Source organism: Saccostrea cucullata, unplaced genomic scaffold, assembly GCF_032062105.1.
Source record: "Saccostrea cucullata isolate Sc308-1 unplaced genomic scaffold, CSIRO_AGI_Scuc_v1 ctg1432, whole genome shotgun sequence".
NCBI lineage: Eukaryota > Metazoa > Mollusca > Bivalvia > Ostreida > Ostreidae > Saccostrea > Saccostrea cuccullata.
This window is the reverse complement of record NW_026929305.1, coordinates 206849-231762: the sequence shown is the minus strand read 5'-3', so window position 1 is coordinate 231762 and position 24914 is coordinate 206849. Positions and strand designations below refer to the sequence as shown.

Genomic DNA, 24914 nt, shown 5'->3' with positions numbered 1-24914 from the left:
AAGCATTAGCATAAGTTTTAGGAATGTGACTTTTTTTAATTATATAAAATTATGATACTTTCAAGTATATATGATATAGTAATGTATGCATATATATTATATGATGTATATAGATACCTAAAACGAATGCTTATGTTCATATAAAATATTTCGGGTATTCCCCTACTTGTATGTCTTACCTACCAATCAAGCAACCCTTTCCCTCTTGTGTGTATGTATATTGTATTTCAGGTGTATGATTATAACCGTTATATACATTTTAACAATGTACTTTCTTTTTGCCACACGAGGGCCCTTAATATTGTGACCTTTGCTAAGTGGACTTCAGTATTTCTCCGAAAGATACGAATGTTGCATTGTGTCATAAAAGTGTAATTTTCAGGTATAGTGCATGGGCCTTTGCTCCACGCTTTTGTTAACGGGAAAGGTATGTTTTCACGCAAACTTTGAAGGTGAACTTTAAAGAATGAAAGGATCAAAACCCACTATATATATGGATTTCGGTCGCTTTGATCGCCCATCTTCTTTACAATTCATTTGAATTAAAGATTAACATATCTCTCTCTCTCTCTCTCTCTCTCTCGTAAATTATATCTAATAATTTTTATGCCTCTAGAAATTTTACAGGAAAGTTTTGTTATAAAAAAATTTACCTTTTCAACAATAAAAACGAAAAATCTTCAGTCTAAACTATAAATCATACAGTGTATACTTTTTGCGCGACTTGTTAGCCTATCTTCGTATATGAACTCTGAGATAGTCTTACAGTCAGCTCTCTATAGACTGGTAATATGGAGAAAGTCTATCCAACAAATGCATGACATCGTTTAATTAAGTCTTTCCACCTTTCTGTGGAAAGACTTATTGCTTTTCTTCTGTAAATTCCTATTATATAATTTTTCTTCCGCTGATTTTTTGTTTCGACATTTATCGAAGGGACTTTTTGTTCATCGTAAAGGTCATAAAAAGTTAGGAACAGATTTGACCCAACGCATATGAACTATGACCCCTTTCGAAGTTATTGCCCCTTTCGCAAGAAATGCTCGTTATCGCTACTCCTCCGAAACCGTAAACCATAGAGGTACGCGTGCTTCACCAATGTCTTCGACTAATTTAGTCGGTTCTCCAAACTGGGAAGTGTGAAAGAATTCCTAAACTCCTTCGAGTAGTTATTGCCCCTGAAAGTTTCAAAGCTTAAAATTTTTTTTAAAAACTTTTAAACGACAAGTGGTAAAGATTTGGGACCAACTGCATGAGATCTTATGACCTTTGACCTTGAAAAGTAGGTCAAGGTCAAAGGTCAAGGTCATTCAAATTATGAAAAAAATTAAGTTTTTTTCTGTAGCTCCTTTGTTCTTCAACAAATTTTAAACATCTTTGCATCTTTAATATGTACTCTTAAAACCATTTCAGGGATTTCATGCTTGTCCCCTAAGATTGACCCCTCTAAAAGTTAATGCCCCTTTTAGTGTAAACCCTTGTTATCGCTACTCCTCCGAAACCGTAAACCGCAGATGTTCGAAACCTTCAACAATGTCTACGACTAATTTAGTAGACTCTTGAATCTATTCATTGCGAAAGGATTCGTCAACCATTTTTAGTAGTTATTGCTCCTTACAGTTTCTGATGTTTGCGAAGAACTAAAAACTTTTTAACGACAGGTTGTAAAGACATGGGGACAATGCATGAGATCTTTCTACCTTTGACCTTGAAGAGAAGGTCAAGGTCAAAGGTCAAGGTCATTGGAAAAGTATTAAAATTCTTATATATGGGTTTTGGTTAAAATGACATTGACCTTTGACCTTGACATTTGACCTTTGACCTTGACCCTCGCTCAAAAGTAATAAAGAAATATTCATTACCTTTACCTAGATTCAGCTTCAAGTGTTAATCTCATGTATATCAGTGTTGTGTGTGTGGTTTTTTTTTTTTCTTTTTTGGATAACCTTGACCTTGATAAATGACCTTGACCTTTGACCCAAACGTCACATTCAAGCTTCAGTATGTGGAGGTATTTGTAACTCTCACGTTTACAAACGCTTATTTAATATACTCTCTGAAACAAAAAAAAAAATCAATAGCGACATAGAAAATTTTTGTACAACCCAAAGGACATCACAGATCAAATTAAAATCCAGTTTAGCATGTAGAAGACACCTCAAAGAAAGTGCCCTGAGAGTTTTACGGTGAGTCTCTTAAGTACGATTAAATTCTAGTGAATATCGGCAAAATCTACATTTTTTTTCTGTCTGAAATTTAATTGTTGCTGAGTATAAAAATTAATTTAAGCTTGTATTGGCTATTTCTTCGATTGTTCTTAATGTCATCCGATTCTCCTGCTCTAATACGACATTTTAATACCAAATATTCTTGCTTTCTTTAGTATGTGGAATTTATTTCAATTTTATTTAGATTTAATATCAATTTGAATGAATCTCGAAAATAGCGATTTTTCCTGTCAAATAAATTTCCACGTTCTCAATGACACCGTTTTCTTCCTGGGATGCATGTTTCAAGTTTAATTTATGCTGGTAACTATTAATTAAATTCAAATAGAAATGATTATTTAATCTGACTTATGAGTTCAACAAATCTGTCAAAACGCACGTGGCCTTTTTCAAATAAATAAATTGCTACGCAACCTCAAATGCATGTTTTCCCGTTAATAGCAATATCATAATTGTAATCAGACAATATCCCTTACATTTTAACTTGAAAACAATCTCATTCAAACTCACATATATACCCAGTAGCTTGCAAGAAGTTTATTAACTGGTACTACTTGACTGGACAATGAATCAAGGAAATCCCGGTAACTTTAACTCGACAATAATACCAGTGATTTTCAACGGAACCCGTGGTCTAGTGGTTAGAGCGATCGACTGCTGATCCGAAGGTACCTGGATCGAATTTTACTGGAAGCATTTTTTTTTTTGTTGTTGAATTTTTGATTTTTTGGCGTTTTTCTGGTGTTTTTCTTCATTTTTTCAACCCAAATGACATGGAAAGACTTAAAAAGGTGGAAAGACGTCTTATTGTTCTCTGAACAATTAGTTTACTAGTTTCTCTTTATTTTTGATAAAACTAATTATATATTCTTCCTTTCTTCTCAGCTGAATACCTGAACCTGCACTTACAATGAAAATGCAATCATCATTAATGATCAAATTTATTGAGAAATAAAATAATCAGATTTAGGTTTCCTTTCCCTATCCTAGGTTTGTCACAATAAAGAAAACGAGAAAGGATATAACATTAGCTAGTATAGACAGGAACATGAATGCTCTGTTTAAAGTTCGGTCGTTGGTGTCCCAGCATTTACGTTTCACTTGTTGCTTTTCCTTTTTGTCTGGCTGTACGATACATGTAGGTTCCACTTTGTTTTGGGAAATATCAGAATTCTTGAAATGCTGGTGTAGAACCACAGCCTGAAAGATTACCGTCAATCCACTGAGAAAAAGTTTGTTATTCATATAAACGATGAAATAAGGAGTTGTCTCTGTCGTCGGAAAGTAGTCGTTGACGATAGTTAGAAACACAGAGAACGTTAAGAAGATGGCAATGGAGGCTCCCATTTTTTCTCCCGATTCTACAGGCAGCACGAAACAGAAGATATTGATAAATGATAGCAATATGATGGGGAGCATGATAGAAATAAGGACTTGGGTGGATTTCCGTTGAATATGTAACACGAAGTGAAGCTGTTGCAGCATTCCAAACATGGGGTCCCAAACATTCGATTGATAAACGTGCGATCCAAGCATCTGCCATTCCTCGTTGTGGTGGGAAATGAAGTGGTAGCGAGAACTTGTCTTATTTAAGGTAATGTTTTCATGAGTATGAATCAAATTAGCCATAGAAATGGAACACATCTGCTCGTCAAATGGATATTTTGTGATATCCAGTTCACAAAGAGTTAAACTTTCTCGAGATGTAGTATAAGTAACAATTCCAGTGTTAAGAACTAAAACATCTGAATCTTCACACAAACATTTGTCAACACCCAGTTCATTGATTATGCACACGGACTCTGGGGTCCAAACATAGTTTGATTTGGTTCGCAGAGATGTAATGCCATTGTAGTGAGAAGAATTCCACACAAGACGATGATCAAACCAGGTCATCGAGATCCACAATGAGGCTGCAAAAGTTTGTTTCTTTTCATTGACCTCCCTTATGGTCATAAGACTCATAACAACAGATGCATCTAGCAGGCTATCAGTGTTCCCGTACGGCGATACTCTGGCCTCGTGTCCATCGATAACATTTTTGAACAACTGGGACCGGTTGGTTGCCTCACAGAAGAAGGTAAAACTAAGAGCGATATAAAGGGTAAAGCCAAACATATTTGCTGCAACTAAAACTTGTGCGTTGCAGAGTTAAGCAAAGCAATTCATTTGATAGCTTAGGTCAATATGACCAAAATAATAATAATGACCAGTGTGTAATATATCGCAGGAGTGAGTTATGAGTGTTTCTTATTTATAATTCATGCTGGTTTATTGTTTTACATAACTTTACAATAAAACTCGAGACTAACTTCCATTGATCAATGGCGAAGAGAGTGCTTTCAATTAAATGAATTATCAGATGTGACAAGTTAGATTCATTACACGTGCTTTTTGATAACTACCTTTCATCAATTATTGTAATTAATTTCCCATATAATCCAGAAACCAACACGCAAAGATGATATACATGTATATTATAAACTTACATATATCGATATTAAAGGCTACAGTGCATAATACAAGTGTATAACAACATGAATGTGACAACTGAAAATATTCTCTATTATTGATGATATTTTAAATTAGTAATAGAGTGCCAGCTATGGTTTGATATAATCATGAACCTAAGTGGCGAGAATCAAAGGTAAATTAATTATTTATTTTGTCCAGCTAAGTACTACAGCAATTACAGTCATTTCACTATAATTCATTACCAATGAGTGCAAGACCATTTGGAAAATGAGAATTTGAGAGAAACTTTTGCAATTATTTTCATCACATTTTGCAATTTCTAAAGCATAAAATCTCCTCGTTTCAGCATAGCATATTGTGACTTGGGCATTGTGAGCAGAATGGCGCTGTACACATTTTCGCAAAACACAAATCCCTGGACACATGAGCGATAAGACCAGATAACACAGCATCTGTCGACCAATAATATCTGCAACGAACCCTCTTTATCGATCAAGTAAACGGAGTTACATTCAAAAAGTAAGATCTTTTTAACGTTGGAATTCCAAAGAATTTGCAAAATATTGACTTTATACGATATTGCTGAAAGCCACGTAACACCAACTTATTTGTAAGTTGCATGATTTTGTTTAAAAATGTAGCTGTAACTAAGTGCAGTGAAATGTGAAATATTATCAAATAAGAAACATTTATGCTGAACTCATCCCGTTTTCCCCGCATGACATATTTGATCAAGGAAGTTTATTGACCATTAAATTTTTTGCTCAACAAAACTTGAGTAAAGGAGTTATATACTTATTTCTGGAAAGATTGCTAGCATTATCCCCATAGAAACAAAAGAAGGTTTTATTTATTAAAAAATTGAGATAACGAAAATTATTCACGATCAAAAGTCTATTAAACATTAAACACAATTGGAGCATAGCAAACACAGACCTCCAAAACACCAGCGCTGGGATAAGTTATCATGAAGGAGTCCCTTGCCGACCGGTCACACTTTCCGTGCGCTCCTTATCATGATCGGGAAGGATAGAAAATCTGTCTACAATTCAGTGTATACTAGTATATAGTGCCCTAACAATTAGTATGATCCGTTTGTCAAATTGATTAATTGATTGTATATTGTTTAAAGTCCCTCTCGAGAATTTTTCACTCATATGAAGACGCCACCACTTGCCGATGGAGAGCTGCAAATTTTGTCCTATACTCGGCACTCAAGGTCATTGAGCAGGGAAGGATCTTTTTCGTGCCAGCACCTACTGCGACCCGGGGCCTCGGTTTATACGGTCTCATCCGAAGGACCGGTCTCCGCGTCCCACAGTGGGATTCGAACCCGCGACGTAAGGATTAACTCCTTACTTCGCGACTCTAGAGCAGACGCGCAACGCTGGCGACTATTTGAAGAAAGATTCATAAAACAGTTGTCCTTTGACAGATATCAGGAAAAATCTTACACAGAAACTCATCTAACTAGTGTCAAAGGTTATTATTTATTGATTAAATACTGTTATAGTTTTCAAAAGGAAAAAGGGGGAAATATCATGTGAACGTTTGCTCTGAAAATTATTGCTTGTCTATGATGGGCACTTATTGATGTAGCATATGGTATTGACAAAAGCCAAGAAAGGGGTATGATTATAAAGCACAGCTGTTGAACTTTTGAGTTGAGGTCTGAATACGGACCCCTGAAAATATAACTGGTAGAATGCTTTCAGATGCAATGGAGGAGTAACCATCCCCTATCAACAGACTAAACCCTCCAACGTGAGCCTTTCACCTAGGTCGGGCAAACAAAGGTATTTGAAGGCAATCCAGTTTGGAAAAGATGGATCGTCAGTATGCTTTCAAAATGTCAATAGTTTTACTAACACTTGTTTATACATGTATTATACAAGGTCATTGTATCGAACTTAGATTTTGAGAAATGCTGGCTTTAAAGAAGACTGTTGATATCTTGTATTATCAACGTATTTGTCAGAGGCCTGTCTTAAAAATTTTCAAACGAAGAGCATGATTTGCCAACTTAATCATGTATAATGACATTTATTAGCGAAACATTACACGTATATTCAACCATAGTTTTTGCACCTTCCATTATCAAAAGTTATTGGGTCTATTGTTTGAACATACAATGTATATTGTCTAAGTGTAAAACATACGAATGTAAGTTGAATCCTGAAGATTTATGACTACTTCTAAATAATTTTAAAAAAAATATTAATGTACAACAAATGTTAAAAGACATAAGCCAACATAAATTTTCTCTCCATTTGCCTGAGTAATGTATCTCCAATCCTGTTTTTTTTTAAATATCGATAGCACTTTTTTTTGCACTGACGAAGCCCCATTTCAATGCCTTCCCTCTTTTTATCCATATCTCCTCCACGATCTCAGGAAGACTAATGCTGCTTCTTTAATCCTTGACTCTTTCAATTTTATCTAACCAATACTTTCTGATTTTGGTTTTATTGATACCTCTGGTACTGATCCTGTTGGCCCTGCTCCTGCTCCAGCTGAACTTGATGCACTTGCTCCTCCTGAACTTGATGTTGTTAATCCAGAACTTCCTACACCTGATCCTGTTGGTCCTAACCCTCCTGATCCTCCAGGCCCTGATCCTGTTGGTCCTGACCCTCCTGATCCTGTTGGTCCTGACCCTCCTGATCCTGTTGGTCCTGACCCTCCTGATCCTGTTGGTCCTGACCCTCCTGTTCCTGTTGGTCCTGACCCTCCTGTTCCTGTTGGTCCTGACCCTCCTGATCCTGTTGGTCCTGGCCCTCCTGATCCTGTTGGTCCTGACCCTCCTGTTCCTGTTGGTCCTGACCCTCCTGTTCCTGTTGGTCCTGACCCTCCTGTTCCTGTTGGTCCTGACCCTCCTGTTCCTGTTGGTCCTGACCCTCCTGATCCTGTTGGTCCTAACCCTCCAGGTCCTGATCCTGTTGGTCCTGACCCTCCTGATCCTGTTGGTCCTGACCCTCCTGTTCCTGTTGGTCCTGATCCTCCAGGTCCTGATCCTGATCCTGTTGGTCCTGTTCCTGTTGGTACTGATCCTCCCGTTCTTGTTGGCCCTGACCCTCCTGACCCTGTTGGTCCTGGCCCTCCAGGCTCTGATCCTGTTGGTCCGGATCCTCCAGGTCCTGATCCAGATGGCCCTGCTCCGCCTCTTAGGAATCCTCTGGCTCCTGGTCCTACTGCACCAAAGCCTCCTACTCCTTGTCCCCCTGTCTCTGGTGCTTGCACAGCAGGTCCTTCGTTGTGACTAGAACTTGCACCTTCTCGAGTCAATGCGATGAATGCCACAAAAGATATAATATTTACAACTATAATAAAGATCAAAAATAATTTTTCAAGATTCTTTTCATTCATAATTTTCCAGTATTTATGTTTTAGTGGTTGTTTTGAACAATTTTCAGTGTCCAGACAGGGTTTGACTTTATTGGAAGAATCCTGAGAAACATCATTCAATCGGAAATAGCGATGTATCACGACGACTTGAAATATGACTGTTAATCCACTGAGAGTAAGTTGTGTGTCCAGATAGATGATGAAGTATGGTGTTGTGTCCGTAGTTGGAAAGGAATCGTTGATGATAGAAAGTAAAACGGCATAAGTCAAGAAGATTGCCATGGAAGTTCCCATTTTCTCTCCAGATGCTATCGGTAGCATAAAACAGAATATGTTTATGATTGATAGAAGGATGATTGGAATTATGATAGAAACAATAGCTTGAGCCGACTTCCGTTTGAGACGTAATATAAAGTGGAGTTGTTGCATCAAGCCATATTGTCCTGACGGTATTTCAATTTCAGCTATATTCGATCCCAGGACTTCCCATTCCTCATTATTATTGAAGGAGATCAAGTGGAAAAAAGAATCAATCTTATTTAAGGTGATTGATTCCAACAATTGATGTAACCTACCAATGAAAATCATACACTTTTGTTCGTCAAATGGATATTTTGTTATGTCCAATTGGCAAAGAGTCAAACTTTCACGATACGTCGTGTAAGTAACAATTCCAGAATTCCTGACTATAACATCAGATACTTCGCTAAAGCATTTGTTTATGCTCACTTCATTTATGATGCATATAGATTTGGGGGTCCAGACGTATTCTGATGTGGTTCCAAATGAAGTAATCCCATTATAATGAGAAGAGTCCCACATGAGACGTTCATCGAGCCAGCTCAGTGAGATTGCGATAGAGTTAGCAATCGTCTGCTTCTTCTCATTCACCTCTCTTATCGTCATAAGACTAAGGAAAATGGACAGATCTAGAGGGTTTTCTTCAGTTTCATAAGGCGCCACTCTTGCTTCATGGCGATCTAGAACATCCTTGAACAACTGAGACCTGTTGGAACACTCACAAAGTGTCCAACAAAGAGCAACACAAACCAACAGCACCGCCATTAGGATCCCGAAAGCTACATGTACTTGAAACAAAGATTCTATACTCTATCACATGATTTAAATCTGATCTACTTTTATAATCAACAATTTATCTAAGGCAGTCATCAATTATTTATACTTTGGTACATATATGAATTGTAATACAATCAGAATTTGACATACATTTGGTCAGTCTTTGTGATACCTATATAAACATTATCGTTATAATTAATTTCGGTATAATCAATGAATCAAGGCTTGCAATAAAACATTGTTATTTTCATTTTGATATTCAGTGGTGATCTGTTTTCTTCTGATAAGCAGCCATCATTTCCTGGGGATATATTTATTGATGAATAAAGACTAATATTGAAAATGTAAAATCAATTATGGTCAATATCGTACTTAAATGAAATGATACCCACAACTCTGAACATAATGGAATATGTTCATGTTAACATTTCTTACTGCATATAATAGTTGAAAGAGTTCAAGACAATGAAAGTAAATATTCTTTATCCATCAACCTGTTTGGGTCTCGCGAAAGTTGTTGTTTTATTACTTTATTATACTTCGCGTTTCTGGAGAGAAACATTTTTAATAATTTTTAATAAATGGCAATTTTTTTTATATACTTAAAACAAGTTAGTCCTGTGTCGGATAATACTAGTAGCAATTTAGTGTCGTTATTATCTTGAAAGGTAAGAATCATGATCGATTAAATAAAATATTTTTGATTCGCGATACTTTGGGAATGTTATACACAATTTTGTTCAGCAATTTCCCCGAACTACTATCTTACCATATCATAGTATTTTAACTTCCAAAATCAAACAATATACAATACAAATAGATTAATGATATTTTGTTTAGTATTATCCTTGAAGATTTATTTATTTAAAAATGCTGTTCATAGAACAGGTCAATTTTTAACTTTACAGTATCAATAAAGTAAAAGATCAACATGCTTTATTTAATGCTTTAGTCCCATTTCCTGGCCGGTGGCCATAGATCGGTGGTAATCGGCGGTAATCCGTGGTGTGAGCGATGCCCCAACATCGGTCCACATCGGTCTAATAGTCCTTAAAGTATCCGTCACATTATCCAGCGATGGGGTATACGATGGGCAACGAATGCGTTTTTTTTTCCCATAAAAATGCATGGTTGCCGACCGGACTTAAAAAGGCCCAGCGTTGCATTGCTAATCATAAAACGTTTTTTTTAAACGTGTTTTAGGGTAATCGTCCGATGTATATTACATCGCTCTTACATTGGTTAACATCGTTCGCACTTCGGTCGACTACGTGCCAATGTTTGGACGAACATTTACTGTTGATCGGCAGATGTCTGTTGCCCACCACTCAACCCCTGGATGACATCAGATTCAACATACACTTGGCGATGCTCGACCATACATCGGCCAATCCTTGAAAGATGTGTTAATGATGGGTTGCCGAAGAGGAGCGATGTGGAAATCGGTGGAAACATCGCGGATTTTTAACTAAAGCTTTTCTACCGATGACCCCAAAATTCGCCGAATGGCCTTAGTCACCATCCGATTACTATAAGTGTCAGGCCGGCAACCACACCATTTTTATCAAAAACGCATTGTTTTTTTCATCGTACATGTATACCCCATCGTTGGATAATGTGACTGATACTTAAGCAAAAAATGAACATGTATAAAACCTCTGTCAGATTTCTCGGCCGGTGGCCTTAGACCGGTGATACTAGTAATCAGTGATAATCCGTGGTTTGAGTGATGGCGAATCGGTGGGGATCATCGGTAGAAAATAAGCTGAAGTTAAAAATCAGCGATGTCTCCACCGATGCCCCTCATTGCTTTTTCTTGGCAACCAATCAATATTACATCTTTCATGGATTGACCGACGTATTGCCGAGCATCGTCAAGTGTCCGTTGAAACTGAGATTATCGGGGGGTAGAGTGGTGGGCAACAGACATCGGCCGATCATCGGTTGATGTTGACCAAACATTGGCCCATAGTCGACCGACGTACGAACGATGTTCACCAATGTATGAGCGATGTAATATACATCGGCAGATTACCCTGGAACTTCGATTGTTTTATAATTAGCAATGCATCGCTGGGCCTTAATTTGTAAGTCCGGCTGGCAACCACGCATTTCTTATCACAAAATGCATTGGTTGCCCATCGTATACCCCATCGTTGGATAATATGACTGAAACTTTATGGACTACTAGACCGATCATGGGGCATCGCTCACACCAAGGATTAACTCCGATCACTAACGGTCTACGGCCACCGACCGGGAAATGTGACTAAGGCATTGTCCTGCGTGGCACCAATTACCGGACGGACATATGGGATAGTTTTCACCAATCATCCAACTATGCTCGGCAGGTAACGTTCATACATTGGTGAACGTCAGCCGCTCATCGGTCGACTATGGGCCAGTATTTGGTCGAACATAGACTGATGGTCGGACGGTGTCTATTCCTACCACTCACTCCAGATGACCTCAAATTCAACTGACCCTGGAAGATCCTCGTCAAAACAATGGCTGACCCCTGAAAGATGTATTATGATTGGTTGCTGATTTGAAGCGATGTAGGCATCGGTGGAGACATCGCTGATTTTTACTACAACTTACTAGTATTTTCTCCCGATGACCCCCACCGATTCGCCCGATGGTTTCAGTCACCGTCCGATTATTATGGGTGTCCGACCGGCAACAAGGCCATTGGTATCGTATTGCATATCGTATACGCCATCGCTGGATAATGTGACTGATGGTTTAGTCAAGCAAAAAGTCTTGAATATGCAGATATTTCAAGGTATGTTTTTTCAATTGAGGAAATTGATAAATTTCATTCCTTTTTCTGCTCTATATATGCAGGTATATTCCAGTTAATTCGGAAAGATGGATATCAAGCATGGAGTCTACCATGCACTCAATTGTTTATTTGCATGCCCACTTTAAATAGATACAATAGATAAGGCATATATTGCAAACAATTGCTACATCTTTAAAAATTGTGTCCTTATATAATTCTATATTCAGTCTAACTTTTCCAGTGTTTTACTGAGCGGGCATATTAAAATTCGATGTTGACCGCAGAATGAGAAGTTGGTGCTGGGCCATTTACGTCCCAGGGTGGGCGGGGTCGGTTTTTATTTGGCATTGTTGGCGTTTTACAGTACTGCTGCGCGGGTAAAAGAAATTTAACTCAGTCATGATACGTCAAAATAAAAAGTAAAAGATATCTAACAAAACATTTATTGGCTGTGTTCTCGAATATAATTGTGTTTTTTCGATCCCTCAAACAAAAAGTTTGCCTGAGGCGGTCCAACAAAACGCATGTTGCCATCGAACTCTGTCAGTAGATGTATAATTTTTAACTACATGTTTGATTAACTGATTGACTTCAGCAACTGCCTATTTTCTAAGTACGTATAATACTTCCTTAGCACGTTTGTTCTAGGTAACGACTAAGTCCAATGAGGTGGTATAAGTGCACTAATTTTGCATACATTTTTTTCCGATGAAGTTCGAGGTTTTAATTCTGGCATTTTTTTTATGATTAACCACAATTTTGACTTAAAAGGAAAATAGATCTCTCAAAGTATTTTCCTTAATGTAATGACTTCTATATGCAAGAAACGACACCCCTCCCCTTCATGAGAAGGAGCACACGGGGGTATGAACTGTCGGCAGCGAATGCTCACTCCTCCATGGCATCTGATCCCACCTCTGATGTTTTAGAGGTTCGTGTTTTCTCTGCTCCTTATTATGTACTGTTTGATAAACTTTTGATCTTGAAAACTGTTTGTATCTCCATATGTTTCATTCTATATCTCCATAACCTACAAGCAGTCAAGGGCAAAAAAGGTTATTTCATTTCCATATTATGATGAGTTTTCATCAGTTTGTTTTTCACACACACTTATAAACACACCCTCTCTTACAAAGATAAGACATCAGAAGTTCATCATCAAGAATCATCACGCCTCCTCCGAACGACATACAATCTTACGATGTGGAACAACTGCATCGTTTGAAAAGGCGACAAAATGCCTTCCATGAATTACTATTGAAATAGCTGTATATAACTGGGTTTATAATATGATTAAAAAGTGAAAAACGGGCACAGAACATCCATCCAAAATACTCCCAAACCGACAAATCAAAGTAATCAAAATCTGCTTTAGTATACCTCACTAATAATAGTATGAATGGAGGAAAATAAGAAATGATATAGCATAAAATAATCGTCGATATCATTACATTGTAACGTCTGATTTTGCCATTTTGCTTGAGGTCTTCTTTTGGAGCATTAGTTAATGTCTTTTGTCTTTGAACCGCATGTCCAGTGGTCATATTCGAAGAACTGGGAATTCCTTTTGCTTCTCGTACATTCTTTGAGCAAGTCACATGTACTTGGTTTGTAGTATGAAAGAAGTGATCATCATGTCTATTTGTTTCTCGGTACTCTTGAAGATGTATTTGGTTTGGTGTGACGTCACGCTCTTCTTCAAAAACAGTCTCAAAATTCATCACCCGTCTAGTGAAAAACATTCTAACCTTAGCTACAAAAAGTCCGTAAGTAACAGTTATTGCAGAAATAAGAGCAATTGTTATGACAAAAAGAGAAAGCGCATAAACTCTGCCTAAAACCGAATTCTCAACGATAAAGAAACAGGTCGTCGCAACCACGTGTTTTGTTTTATATTTCTGTATGTATGTCTTATTTCCGGATATAAGCAGTATTGGAGAAGCCATTACAACACAACCTATAGTGCCGAAAATGAAAATCTTCCAATGTAAGTTCCCAAAAGTTCCGTGTGGTTTGCAGATAAAGAGAAACCGTTGTATGGAAATGACTAGGATAATTAAACTTGATAGCCCGGATGTAAGGAAATTTAAATAATACAGAATACGACACATGGCGTCACTTGGAAAATTTACCCAGAAGATATCTCCTAAAACATAGTACGTCCCATAGGAAATACAGGCAACACAATCCACAAAAGCTAGAATCAACAAAAATCGTTTTTCTGAATTTTTCTTCCATTTCTTTTGGCAGAAAATTATTGTTCCTGTATTTCCGAAAATTCCAAAAATAGCACTGAAAATAGACAGAGCACAGCTTACAATCAGCGCCTTCTCAAAATCTCGGTAAATAACACGGATGTCAGTATATGGTAAATATTTCGTCGTTGTTAAATTACCAACCATTCTTGTTTCTGCGAACTGCAAGGGCAAAATACGTTTTAGACATTTCCATGATACCTCTAACATAACATTTGGCATTATTCCTACAAGTTCTAATGGAAATTGTTCCAAATCTGATTTATTATTCACCTTAATAAATTGGCAGATATCTTATCAATTTTAAATAATTAATAAATCTAGTTTCACTCTATTCTGGTTCATGTATCGATTTCTAAAATTAATTGTCACGAGTGATTACACCATAGGGAACAATTAGTCGCCGGGGCCGGAGACTTTATTTCAGAATGAATATAGAAACCAACTTATCTGCTACTCTAATGACTTTTATATAAACATGATACTTCAATATTAAACGCAAAAGCTGAAGCTTTAGGATATAGCAGAATAATCAGGAAATTGTTTAAAATTGTGTGAGTACTAGATTTCAACACGTATTACTCTACATACTCTATACCCCCTTTTTGAAGTATATATACTCAGTACTCTATACAGCATGATTTAACCAGTGCAATTATATTCTGAAAAGGTGAAGCTAAGTAAACGAATAATGATCAAAGTCATAAACTGAAGGAGTCAGGAAGATTTTTCATTTCATGTAAAACATTGTGAATATTATTTTAAGGGGAAAAAAACAAGGGCGGCTAAGAAAAAAAAAACGCAGACAATGTCCATAATGCTGTCATATGAAGGGAAACTCCAGACTTTAAAGGCAAGGTACTATATACTTTAACATTTATTATGCATTTATTAATGCCGGTATATATTTCCTGACGTTCTAGTGAAATGAACAAGAAACACAATTTTTATTAAATCAGTTGTGTAAACTCTTTCTTACACATTTCATTACTTTTAAAGGAATGATCGTAAATGTAATGAAAACTTATTTGAAAAATAACAAAATATAATACAGCAAGTTTAATTTTCTAGAATTCCATCGTTCATAGAAAAAAAAAAGAAAAAAGAAAAACTGGTGCGTCGCATTACTTGTGAACAAAAGAAATTGATGCGCGGACACCTCGGGTGAAATTTAAGTTTGAGTTTGATGTCAAGAAAAGTGAAGTTTATTCCAAAATACTAAATTTAAAAAAAAGGCGAAAGAACCAGAAACAAAAATATTTGCATAGGAATACTACATGTAAGTTATGAAAACAAAATTTTACTCAAATTTCTGCATCTTCAATCCTTTGTGTAAAATTAATATTCAAGTTTAAAGAAAAAATGTGACAATTATTTTAAATCTTAGTTCAAACAAAAAAAGAACAAAAAAAGCTATTATTTTATTTTTATACATATGTTCAATGCATTGCAAATTTTATGAAATTTATGACAAAAATCATAATGAACAACTTTGTATGCATTCAATAGAAGGATATTTTCTTAATGATTATTACTAATGAGTTGTTTTTCTGATAAAAATCTTCTTCGTTTTTTCCTTAATCGCCTTCCGCAATTCGGCATCAAAATAACCGTAGATAAATGGATTGATAAAATGGTTAATAAATACGAAACGTCCAACGAGCATCCAAAAGAAAAACTGTACTTCTGTGAAATCAAAATAACGAAATTTGCTCAGGGTATACCTTAAAATTAATAGAACAAGACTTGGAAAATATGAAAACATATAACAGCTTATGATGACAGAAAACATTAAAGACATTCGAGTCACCATCCTTCTCTTTCGATTGTTAGATGCTAGCACAATATCAGCATGTGATCCAAAATGATGTGTTCTTTTATTATTGTGACATTTTCTGTCCTGGTCATCACCACATGGATGTTCCACGTGACCGGAAGTAGTGGGTCTTGATTCCGAGTAAGTGGTGAGTGATGTTGGTTGATGTTCCAGTTCTATAGTGCTTACTGTGATTCTTCGACTCTCGGTATTTTTCATAGAAATAACACGGCGATATTTTCGTATAAATGGGCTGTAAACTGAAATTACAGCAACTATGTTTGCCAAGGTAATTACAAGCAGAATGTATGTATATGTTGCATGTTCTGGAATATTGTTAGCAACAAAGTAACACTCCATATAAACTACAGATTTTCCATGATATTTTTCTTTAGTCACTGCGTTCCCTGCAATGAAAAGCACAGGAAAAGAATAGATAATTGCAACGATCGTGATGATGAATAAACTGGTTCTCTTCCAAAACAAGGTGAGATGGGGGCCATACGGTTTACATATCAGAAGATACCGCTGGACAGATATAGCCAGTATGATGTGACCAGATACTGCGGAAATAAACACATGCATGAAATACAAGAGACGACACAGGATGTCACTGGGGAAATGCATCCAATAAGTATTGGAGAGGACATACAGAAATCCCCCTGACACGCAGGCCATGCAGTCCACGGTAGCCAAATAAGGGATATAATAACGCTCGTCATTTCCTCTCCATTTTACAATGTAAGAAATTATTATCACAATGTTTCCTATTATTCCCACAACGGCACCCAGTATTGTCAAAACACTGTTTGAAATAAGTGCCCTTCTGTAGTCTTCGTAAACAAAATAAAAATCAGTTAAATTCTGATCACTCATCCTTGAAATGTATTCCTTACCATATCCGACTTAAATTTGAACTTTTGTCCATAACAAGTCAATGTTTTCATTTAAGACAATTTTTTTTAATTTACAAAATGAAAAAAAATAATTCCAAGCTCAACCTTTTTTTAAATAAATGGAACAATTTGTACACAAACAATATCCTTCAGTCCGATGTGTCAGAGATTAGATTAAACTGTGTTATTGTCTCTACTTTTTACAGAAAACCAATATGGATTTTCAATGTTTTGACTCTTTTTTCCATCTTGAACCAATCTCCTGTTTCTCGGAAGCTAGGTCAAAACGGGGGTAATGACGTTTATTCACCTGTTGTTGTGAAGATAACTGCAATGTCATTTTCCCACCTAAACACATTAGTCTGGTTTTTCTGGGACAATTTTGACAGCAGACAAAGACTTACGCCATCTGTTGTATTCGTGAAATCATCTCTTAGTGAGCACTTTTCTTGCCACATGAAATTTTTTAAAACTAGAATTGCGACAGTGACTACATGTACTTTGAAATTCTTATATATATAAATGATAATGTTGTATTTTTGTATACTGTAATACATTTGACATTAAGTGTCTAAGAATAATAGGACCTGGGAACATACATGAAATATGACGTCAAATCAATAGAGATTAACAGGATAAAAATCAACATGACAATCCAAACCTATTGCGACTATATTCATAACTCATCAGGTCACAACAGTAAAACGGCTGGGCTTACCTGAATATATTCAACATTTAGCAATGCAAATAATAATATCATTTAATTAAGTATGTAAGTGTTTTGCAAAAGATAATATTTCTTATAAAAACATAAAACTTTTTTTGGCTCGTGATTTACACAGAGCATTATTTTTTCTTCTTTAACCAGCACCAGAAGCATTTAGAAAACTCAGCTCTCAATTTCACATCAAAATAACCATATATGATAGGGTTGATAATATGATTAATAAACACAAATCGAGAAAAGAAAAACCAAATGAAATACTGAGACTCTGTGAAGTCTAAATAGTTGAAATTTTTCTTACTGTATCTGAGAATCAATATTACAAGTGACGGTATATAGGACAATACATACACTACAATAATCGTCAAAAACATCACATTCATTGTTGTTTTCATTCTTTCAAGCTTGGAAGATGATCTAAAGAGTTTCATTCCATTTCTAAATGTCCACGTTTTGTTTTTGCCAGGAATCTTTTCAGAATATAATGTATTATTCTTGCCATCTGCGATTCCAACTGTCTCATTCCGATTTTTGGCCGTGGAGCTTGAAGGATTTATTTGCTTAGTACTTGTACTTTCAAAGTTATCCTCTTTTCGGCTGGATTTACTACAAATATCCAGAGATGAAGAATTATTCGGATCTATATTGTTTTGAATTTCTTCACCTTCATTTCTTTGGTTCACAAAGGCATCTATTTGATGAGAGGCACCCATATCGTGGCCTTTTTCTTGATCATTGACAGTAATTTCAATAACGGAAATATTTGCCCCATCGTTTTGCTTTCCATTCCCACAGTTATCTACATTTCTCTCTAATACGATATCGTGCATGTTGTTTTGGCTGTACTCGTCCAGACTTATAAGATCTGTTCGTGAATTCCCTACAGTCTCTACTGCATCGTCCGTTTGTATGTCCTTTAAAATATCATTCAGCCACACCCGATGCTTCCCATCAAAGGTAGAACTAATACTATTTTCGATGTCAGAAATTGTGTTGTCGCGGTTTCCACAGAAAGGAAAGACAGTCTTGCATGTTTGTGATGTTGAAAAAGAACTATGGATAACTTTGATGATTGGAAGATAAAGAGCCATGCAGACTATTGCATTGGTCACAGTAAGAAAGAGTAGAATTGCACTGTACGTTATTGCAGCCCCCGTGTAATCTACGACAAATACACACATCCTGGTGGTGATATTTCTTGACAAGAACACACGGTCGGTACTTTTGATTCCAGACATTGCTAGCGATGGTGCAGCGTATAAAATCGTGGCTAGCAATGTTACCAGAACGGCAAACCTCTTCCAGAACAGTGTCATATGAGGACCAAAGGGTTTACAGATCAGTAGGTATCGCTGGAGAGCTATGATCAGAACCATGTGACCGGAAAAGCCAGAAATGAACAACTCCAGGAACCAAATAACACGGCAATGAAACTCTCCAGAAAAGTCAAACATGTATGTGTTTAAAACTGTGTTTCCGTATCCATTTATGATACATGCTGTTAGATCCATTGCTGCCAACACAGGGATGAAGTAGCGCTCAGATTTATCCTTAATACGAAAATAATAAATCACGATAATTATGAAATTTCCTGTGATTCCCACCGCAGCTCCGAATAACGTCAAAATGGAACTTGCCAGTAAGGCATTGGAATACTTCTCATATACTAAGCTATAATCTGTTGTGTTTCCCATCAGAGAAAGAATTAGCAATTTAGAAATGATTTTGGTTCGAGAACACGTTCATGTCAGCTTATTTGCACACTTTAATTTAATGTTTAAGTCTATCTCGGTGGCTTTGTTTTTTGTTTTAAATTTAAAGGTCAAAGATGTTTCTTGAAGCATTTTTTTCATTCAATTTTTGTCAATATCCGTTGCAAATGTAAATATATGTAAATTCTCGATGTCGATCTAGACATATCATTTAGAAAAAAGAACATCGTTGCATTAAAGTCTCCTTTGGGCCATTTGCTGTTATTAAGGATTTTAAAGAACATACCTTAGAGTACACTTTTTCAAAGAGGTACCTGTATGTGTTACCGAATAGCTTTGAAATTTTTCTGTTAGGCAATATTGGCGCACCTAAAATAAAACATTGTTTACTGATTTAAAGATATATTTTTGTATTGATTTAAAGAAAGCAATAGAATTTTTGTGATTGATTTAGTATTGCATGTAAATATATATTATCAGATAAATTTAAAGTAAAACCATACCGCAAGTATTTTTGTCATCATCTGGAAATTTAATTGCCTGTAAAATTAAATGCGACATTATCTCCGATTTGAAAATATTTTTTGAATGCTTTGCAAGAGACAAAATTAATGAAAGATTTGTTTCATTGCTTAAGAAAAGAAACAAGAATATCATTCTGTTTATTTTTTCAATATATGAAAGCATTAGGGTTAAAGGCCCTGTCACACCAAGTTGCGTTCACACGGAGTCATTACGGCGTTGTTAAATTTTTTAAATCGCCGTGGAATCGCAGGGAAATTGCACAAATTTCTGTAAAATTTTCACAATATGAAGATGTCACGGCGTCCCTACGGCGACGGACGCGATTCTACGGCTATCTCACGGAGTTCTACTGCGTTCCCACGGAGATCTTTCGGCGATTGATTGCGCTTCCGCGGAGTTTTCACGGCGCGTTAGGAGTTTTCACCTAGTGTTCACGGCGTTCTCACTGCGCTGGCTGCGTTCACAATACGTTTACAATGCGTTCTATACTCATTGATATATATTCAGAAGGAATGTAAAACATTTATGTTTAAAGATTCAAGTTACACGATGAAAAGATTTCTAATAAATATTCTTAATAATTAGAAAAATGTTCTATTTTAATAATTTAGTACTAAATTATTAATAGTTTTATGATTAAACTGCTTTTTTTCCCCAATTTTTTTTGGTTCAGATGTGTTGTTAGATTTTCTTTGAATTTATTGTGAATGTAAAAACAAATATAAATAAACACACTGAAAAGTTGTCTACAAAATTTAACTGAAACAACAGAACAAGTTCTGGTGTAATTTTATCTTCTTTTTTTTTTCACTTAAATGCTCCTAGTGCAACAAATAGGTTGGAATTATTGCTGATCAAATATGATCCCATTGCTCTTGTTTTGTGAGCTGGCTGACAACGCTCTAACAACGCCGTGAAAGCGCATTGTGATCGCAAACGGACGCTGTAGAGACGCCATGGGAGCGCAATGATCGCAGTGACAACTCCGTTCTGTCGCCGTGTAGTCGCAGTCGAAAAAATCACAAGACGATAAATCTCATTAGAAGCGCCGTAAGAACGCAATAGAAATGCAGTGACATCTCCAAGGACTCCGCGACATCTCCGTGAGGTCTCCTTGGAAGCGCAGTCTACTATCACTGCGTTCGTACCGCGATCATGTGCGTCTTCATGGCGTTCGTACGGAGCTCCCACTACGTTGTTGGAGATCTCACAGCGCTGCTACGGCGATCATACTACGTTTCTACTGCGTTCTTATCAGACCGCGATCACACGGCGCGTACTTTGTGCATGCCCAAAGTGATCGCCGTCCCCTGGCGTTCTAGGAGACCCTACGCGACACTACGGCGTTCAGTGGAGATCTCGCCGCGTTGTTACGGCGCTGTAGGAGACTCTACTGCGATCACCTCGGCGTTTTTCATTTTTTGAGGACGCCGTGCAGTCGCCGTGAGGACGCAGCCCTGGTGTGACAGGGGTTTAAGGACAGATGATACAAACAGACTTTTGTCAAAGAATTTCAAAATAACAACTTGGGTCATGTTTAAATGTATAAAATGAATTACTTTCACCGCATTATGTTTCATTTTTTATTCAAATGTGCACAAAAATACATTTTAAAGTGAAAAACATTTGTATAGATTAATAAGGATGGTTTCAGGGCAGACTTTTGAACATCACAGAAGGTTTACGTTTAATCTGAATATCCGTTTCTTTTTTTTGTTGAGTATAGTAAATATATTAACTTACCAGTGGCCCCAACCTTCGAAAAACTCCAGGAAGTATGCGTCTCCAACATTTGTCCAGATACAAAGGCAAATGACAGAATTACATGGAGATGGCAAACCAGAAATTATATAATGCCAATTGAAATTTTCGGAATGTAGGGATGAGGCAAATTTATGAGGAATCAAAGATAATTTTTATAAACAAGTAGAAAAAACGGCATATTTATTCGGACAACTACATTTATTAATAAGTCAGGGAAAACTGTTATTTTCAGATGGAGTTGTTTCCGCCTATTATGGTTCCCTGTGAGAACAGTTATTGAATTAACAGGAAGTAGGGTCATATGTAAGTAATTAGTTCAAGAGGTTTGATCCAAAAGATTGTGAAATTTCTTTCTATAAAATCATCGTGATTTTATCAAAGCAAAGAAAAAAACATATTTATAAAATAGAGTCATTATGCACCAATACTGGGAAATTTCACAAAGTTCCATAAACCATTAAGCTCACACAAGCATGAACAGTTGTAAAATCCTGGGACAGTCTGACGTTACGTTAAGTTAGGTATGTCACGCCATGTTCTAGAAGCATCTCATCCTCAAGTTCAAATCGACTTAGAAATTCTACTGAAACTATTTTTTTTCTTCATTTCTGTTCTCAAGAAAAGTCTAGATACCCTCTCGCACTCACTTTCTTCAAATTACAACCATGGTTCAAAACATACTTCCCGTCGTGTCATATGATGTTCTGATTTCAGTAGCAGTTTCAAGCACAGTACGTTGGTTGTCCACGTCCATTAACGCTTAATTTGTCTACTAGGAATAAATAGCCCTCCAAAAGGCAAGCACATATTTCTCCAACCTCCATGGAAGTTATACTAGATCCTAAAATTTCTTACGCTACTGGAAATCTAGTTGCTTACTGCATATTTGTCTTGCCTGTATCATTTGTATCTGCGTTTTAGTCAGAGTGTTGCATATTACTCAACAAGTGTGATACGAATTAATATGTTAAATATGTCATGCTTTCAAACCCGGATTTACTGATCTTGAAAATAAATAGCTAGCGACGATTTAAAAATTATTTTCCTCATCAAGGTTATAGTGAAAAAACTGCAGAATTAAATATGACTTAAAGTAATATTGAATGTTTTCAGCAATGAGAGCCTTTTCTGTTGCAGATAGAGGGAGAGATAGAGAGAGTCCGCGTCTCTATACGTGTCTGCTTTTATACATTACAACGAGTTCTGAAATGAGTTATTCTATACTTCTTACCCTGTTATTTTTATTTTTATCAAACCCATTTTAATTATAAACCATTTCAGGGTATGAACAAATATGTTTATTTGTATATTTTTTCTGTTAGTTCATTGAAATTTTCTGAAAGCAAAAAAAGCTTGTTTATACAAAGGAGCACATATGTTTGTAAAATTATTTTAATAATAATAATATTATTATTATATATTATATATTTAATCTCAGAATAGTGCTTTAGTTTAATTAATCTAAATATTATTTCCCTGTTCTGTCGTGTCTTATAGAGTACGTGCAAGAGAGATAACTCGTTTGGTTCTTTTTTGCAAATTTGATTTTTCCTTATATTGTTATAAATGAAACAAACAAGCGTAGTCGTTAGCGGGGTGTTAACTATTATTTTTTTTCTTTGCATTTCAAAGTGCATTTCTTATTGCTATTCCTATTTCAAATCCTATGCGTATGTCGACTCGATATATCCAGGTGAACTTGAAATAAAATATAAAAAAAAATCCCGCATCTGTTACTATTTCAATATTTTACTACAAAAAGACGTTAATGGCAGCATAACAAATTACAACCAAGCTTTATGATAAATGTCATGATTTTAATGTTTCAATCCTCAACTTCCGTTACTTAAAAAGCAATATACACTTATCTAATGCATACGGGGCTAACGTCTCTCAGTCGATCCGACACGCAAGAGAATGCTCTAGGTTTGAACAATTTTTATGAGAGGATTTCTACTGACAAACAAGTGGATGAAACAAGGATATCAAGTCTCGTTTGAAGTCATCCTTTTGTATGTTTCTTGGTCGAAACAAAGATCTTGTCAGCAAAAACGTCCAATGATTAGGTCAAATGCTGACTGATGTTTATCATATTAATTATAAGGACCCTGTTGCTCACTGATTTTCCTATTTACCGATCTTGACAAGTAGCACACAGCGGTTAGTAGAGGATGCTCACCCCTTTATTGCACCTGATGTCATCTCTGATATTTTTGGACGTCCATGTTTGCTCTACTCCCGATGATATTGTTTAAATGGCCTTTCAACTTGAATACTGTTTGTTATTTCCATATTACATTGATAAAACATATACTGGAAACCGTTATGTGTCTTTGTTTGTATATGTTTTATTTAGTTTAGAAATCCAGGATAAGTATGCTAATTCAAATTCATCACGATTGACTGTTGAGAATACCATGGGTATACAAAGAGTGTAGGGTAGTATTTTGATCCTGAGTAAGTTTACATATATAATTAATGTTGCCCGAAAAAAAGTGAATTATTGTTTTGTTATAAACAAGTTGATGACACAACGATATCAGCATCGTTTTGTAAGTTTTGTGGTAGATACCACGACCGTGTCAGCAAATAAAGTTTATAGTAAAATTAAACGATGACTGCCGTTTTTCATACTAATTGTAAAATCATTATTTACACACTGAATTGCCGACGGATTTTATCGTCGTTTCCCGATTATGACAAGGAGCACACGGCGCGGGTTTGACCGGTCGGCAGAGGATACTCACTCATCAATGGCACCTGATCCCACCTCTGATGTTTTGGAGGTCCGTCTTTGTTCTGCATCTGATTTGTATTGTTTAATGGAGTATTTTGAACTTGAAAACTTTTTATCTCCACATGCAAAGGCCGTTCGGAAAATATTGAGATATTTACTTCATTAACGGCAGGGATAAATTCAGAAAAATTCGTCAACATTTTAAAAAGAATAAATCAATTAGATCTGTACGCGCGTCAACGTTATTAATTCCGTTACGGTAAAAACTGATGGTCGTCCGGAGCTTATGATTTTACTCCGAATGAATTATAGCTTTTAAGAATATATACCAATGAAATAAACCCCTCAGCATATTTTTTATCGTTTTTATTTTTTTATCGGGTTGGTAAGTCTGGAAAAGAGTTCTATATAGCGCTACAAAAAATCTTAGGCCTCTAGCTGGCTGTTCCGCCATGATGTCAAATTCTATTTTATCGTCGTTGTCAGATTTCTTTACCGCGCTTAATTTTTTTTCAATTATCTCCTTATTTCTGATCAGAATTCTAACAAATTTGCACAGCATGAACGCAAAATAA

General features: G+C 36.2%; 2 protein-coding genes across 2 annotated transcripts; both read right to left on the bottom strand.

The window, feature by feature from the left end:
* Window positions 1-3209: 3209 nt before the first annotated feature.
* On the bottom strand, window positions 3210-4346 carry LOC134280391 (acetylcholine receptor subunit beta-like). Its single transcript, XM_062762800.1, has one exon. It carries the CDS (start codon window positions 4344-4346, stop codon window positions 3210-3212), a length of 1137 nt encoding a protein of 378 aa, XP_062618784.1.
* Window positions 4347-16372: 12026 nt separating this feature from the next.
* LOC134280390 (uncharacterized) lies at window positions 16373-19295 on the bottom strand. Its single transcript, XM_062762799.1, has 2 exons — window positions 17953-19295; window positions 16373-16388 (listed from the first exon to the last, which is right to left on the bottom strand). Exons 1-2 carry the CDS (start codon window positions 19293-19295, stop codon window positions 16373-16375), a joined length of 1359 nt encoding a protein of 452 aa, XP_062618783.1.
* Between the last annotated feature and the right edge of the window lie 5619 nt (window positions 19296-24914).

What these genes read in the sequence shown, in the direction of transcription:
- LOC134280391 (XM_062762800.1), bottom strand. Translation starts at nt 4,346, where the DNA reads ATGTTTGGCTTTACCCTTTATATCGCTCTTAGTTTTACCTTCTTCTGT.
- LOC134280390 (XM_062762799.1), bottom strand. Translation starts at nt 19,295, where the DNA reads ATGGGAAACACAACAGATTATAGCTTAGTATATGAGAAGTATTCCAAT.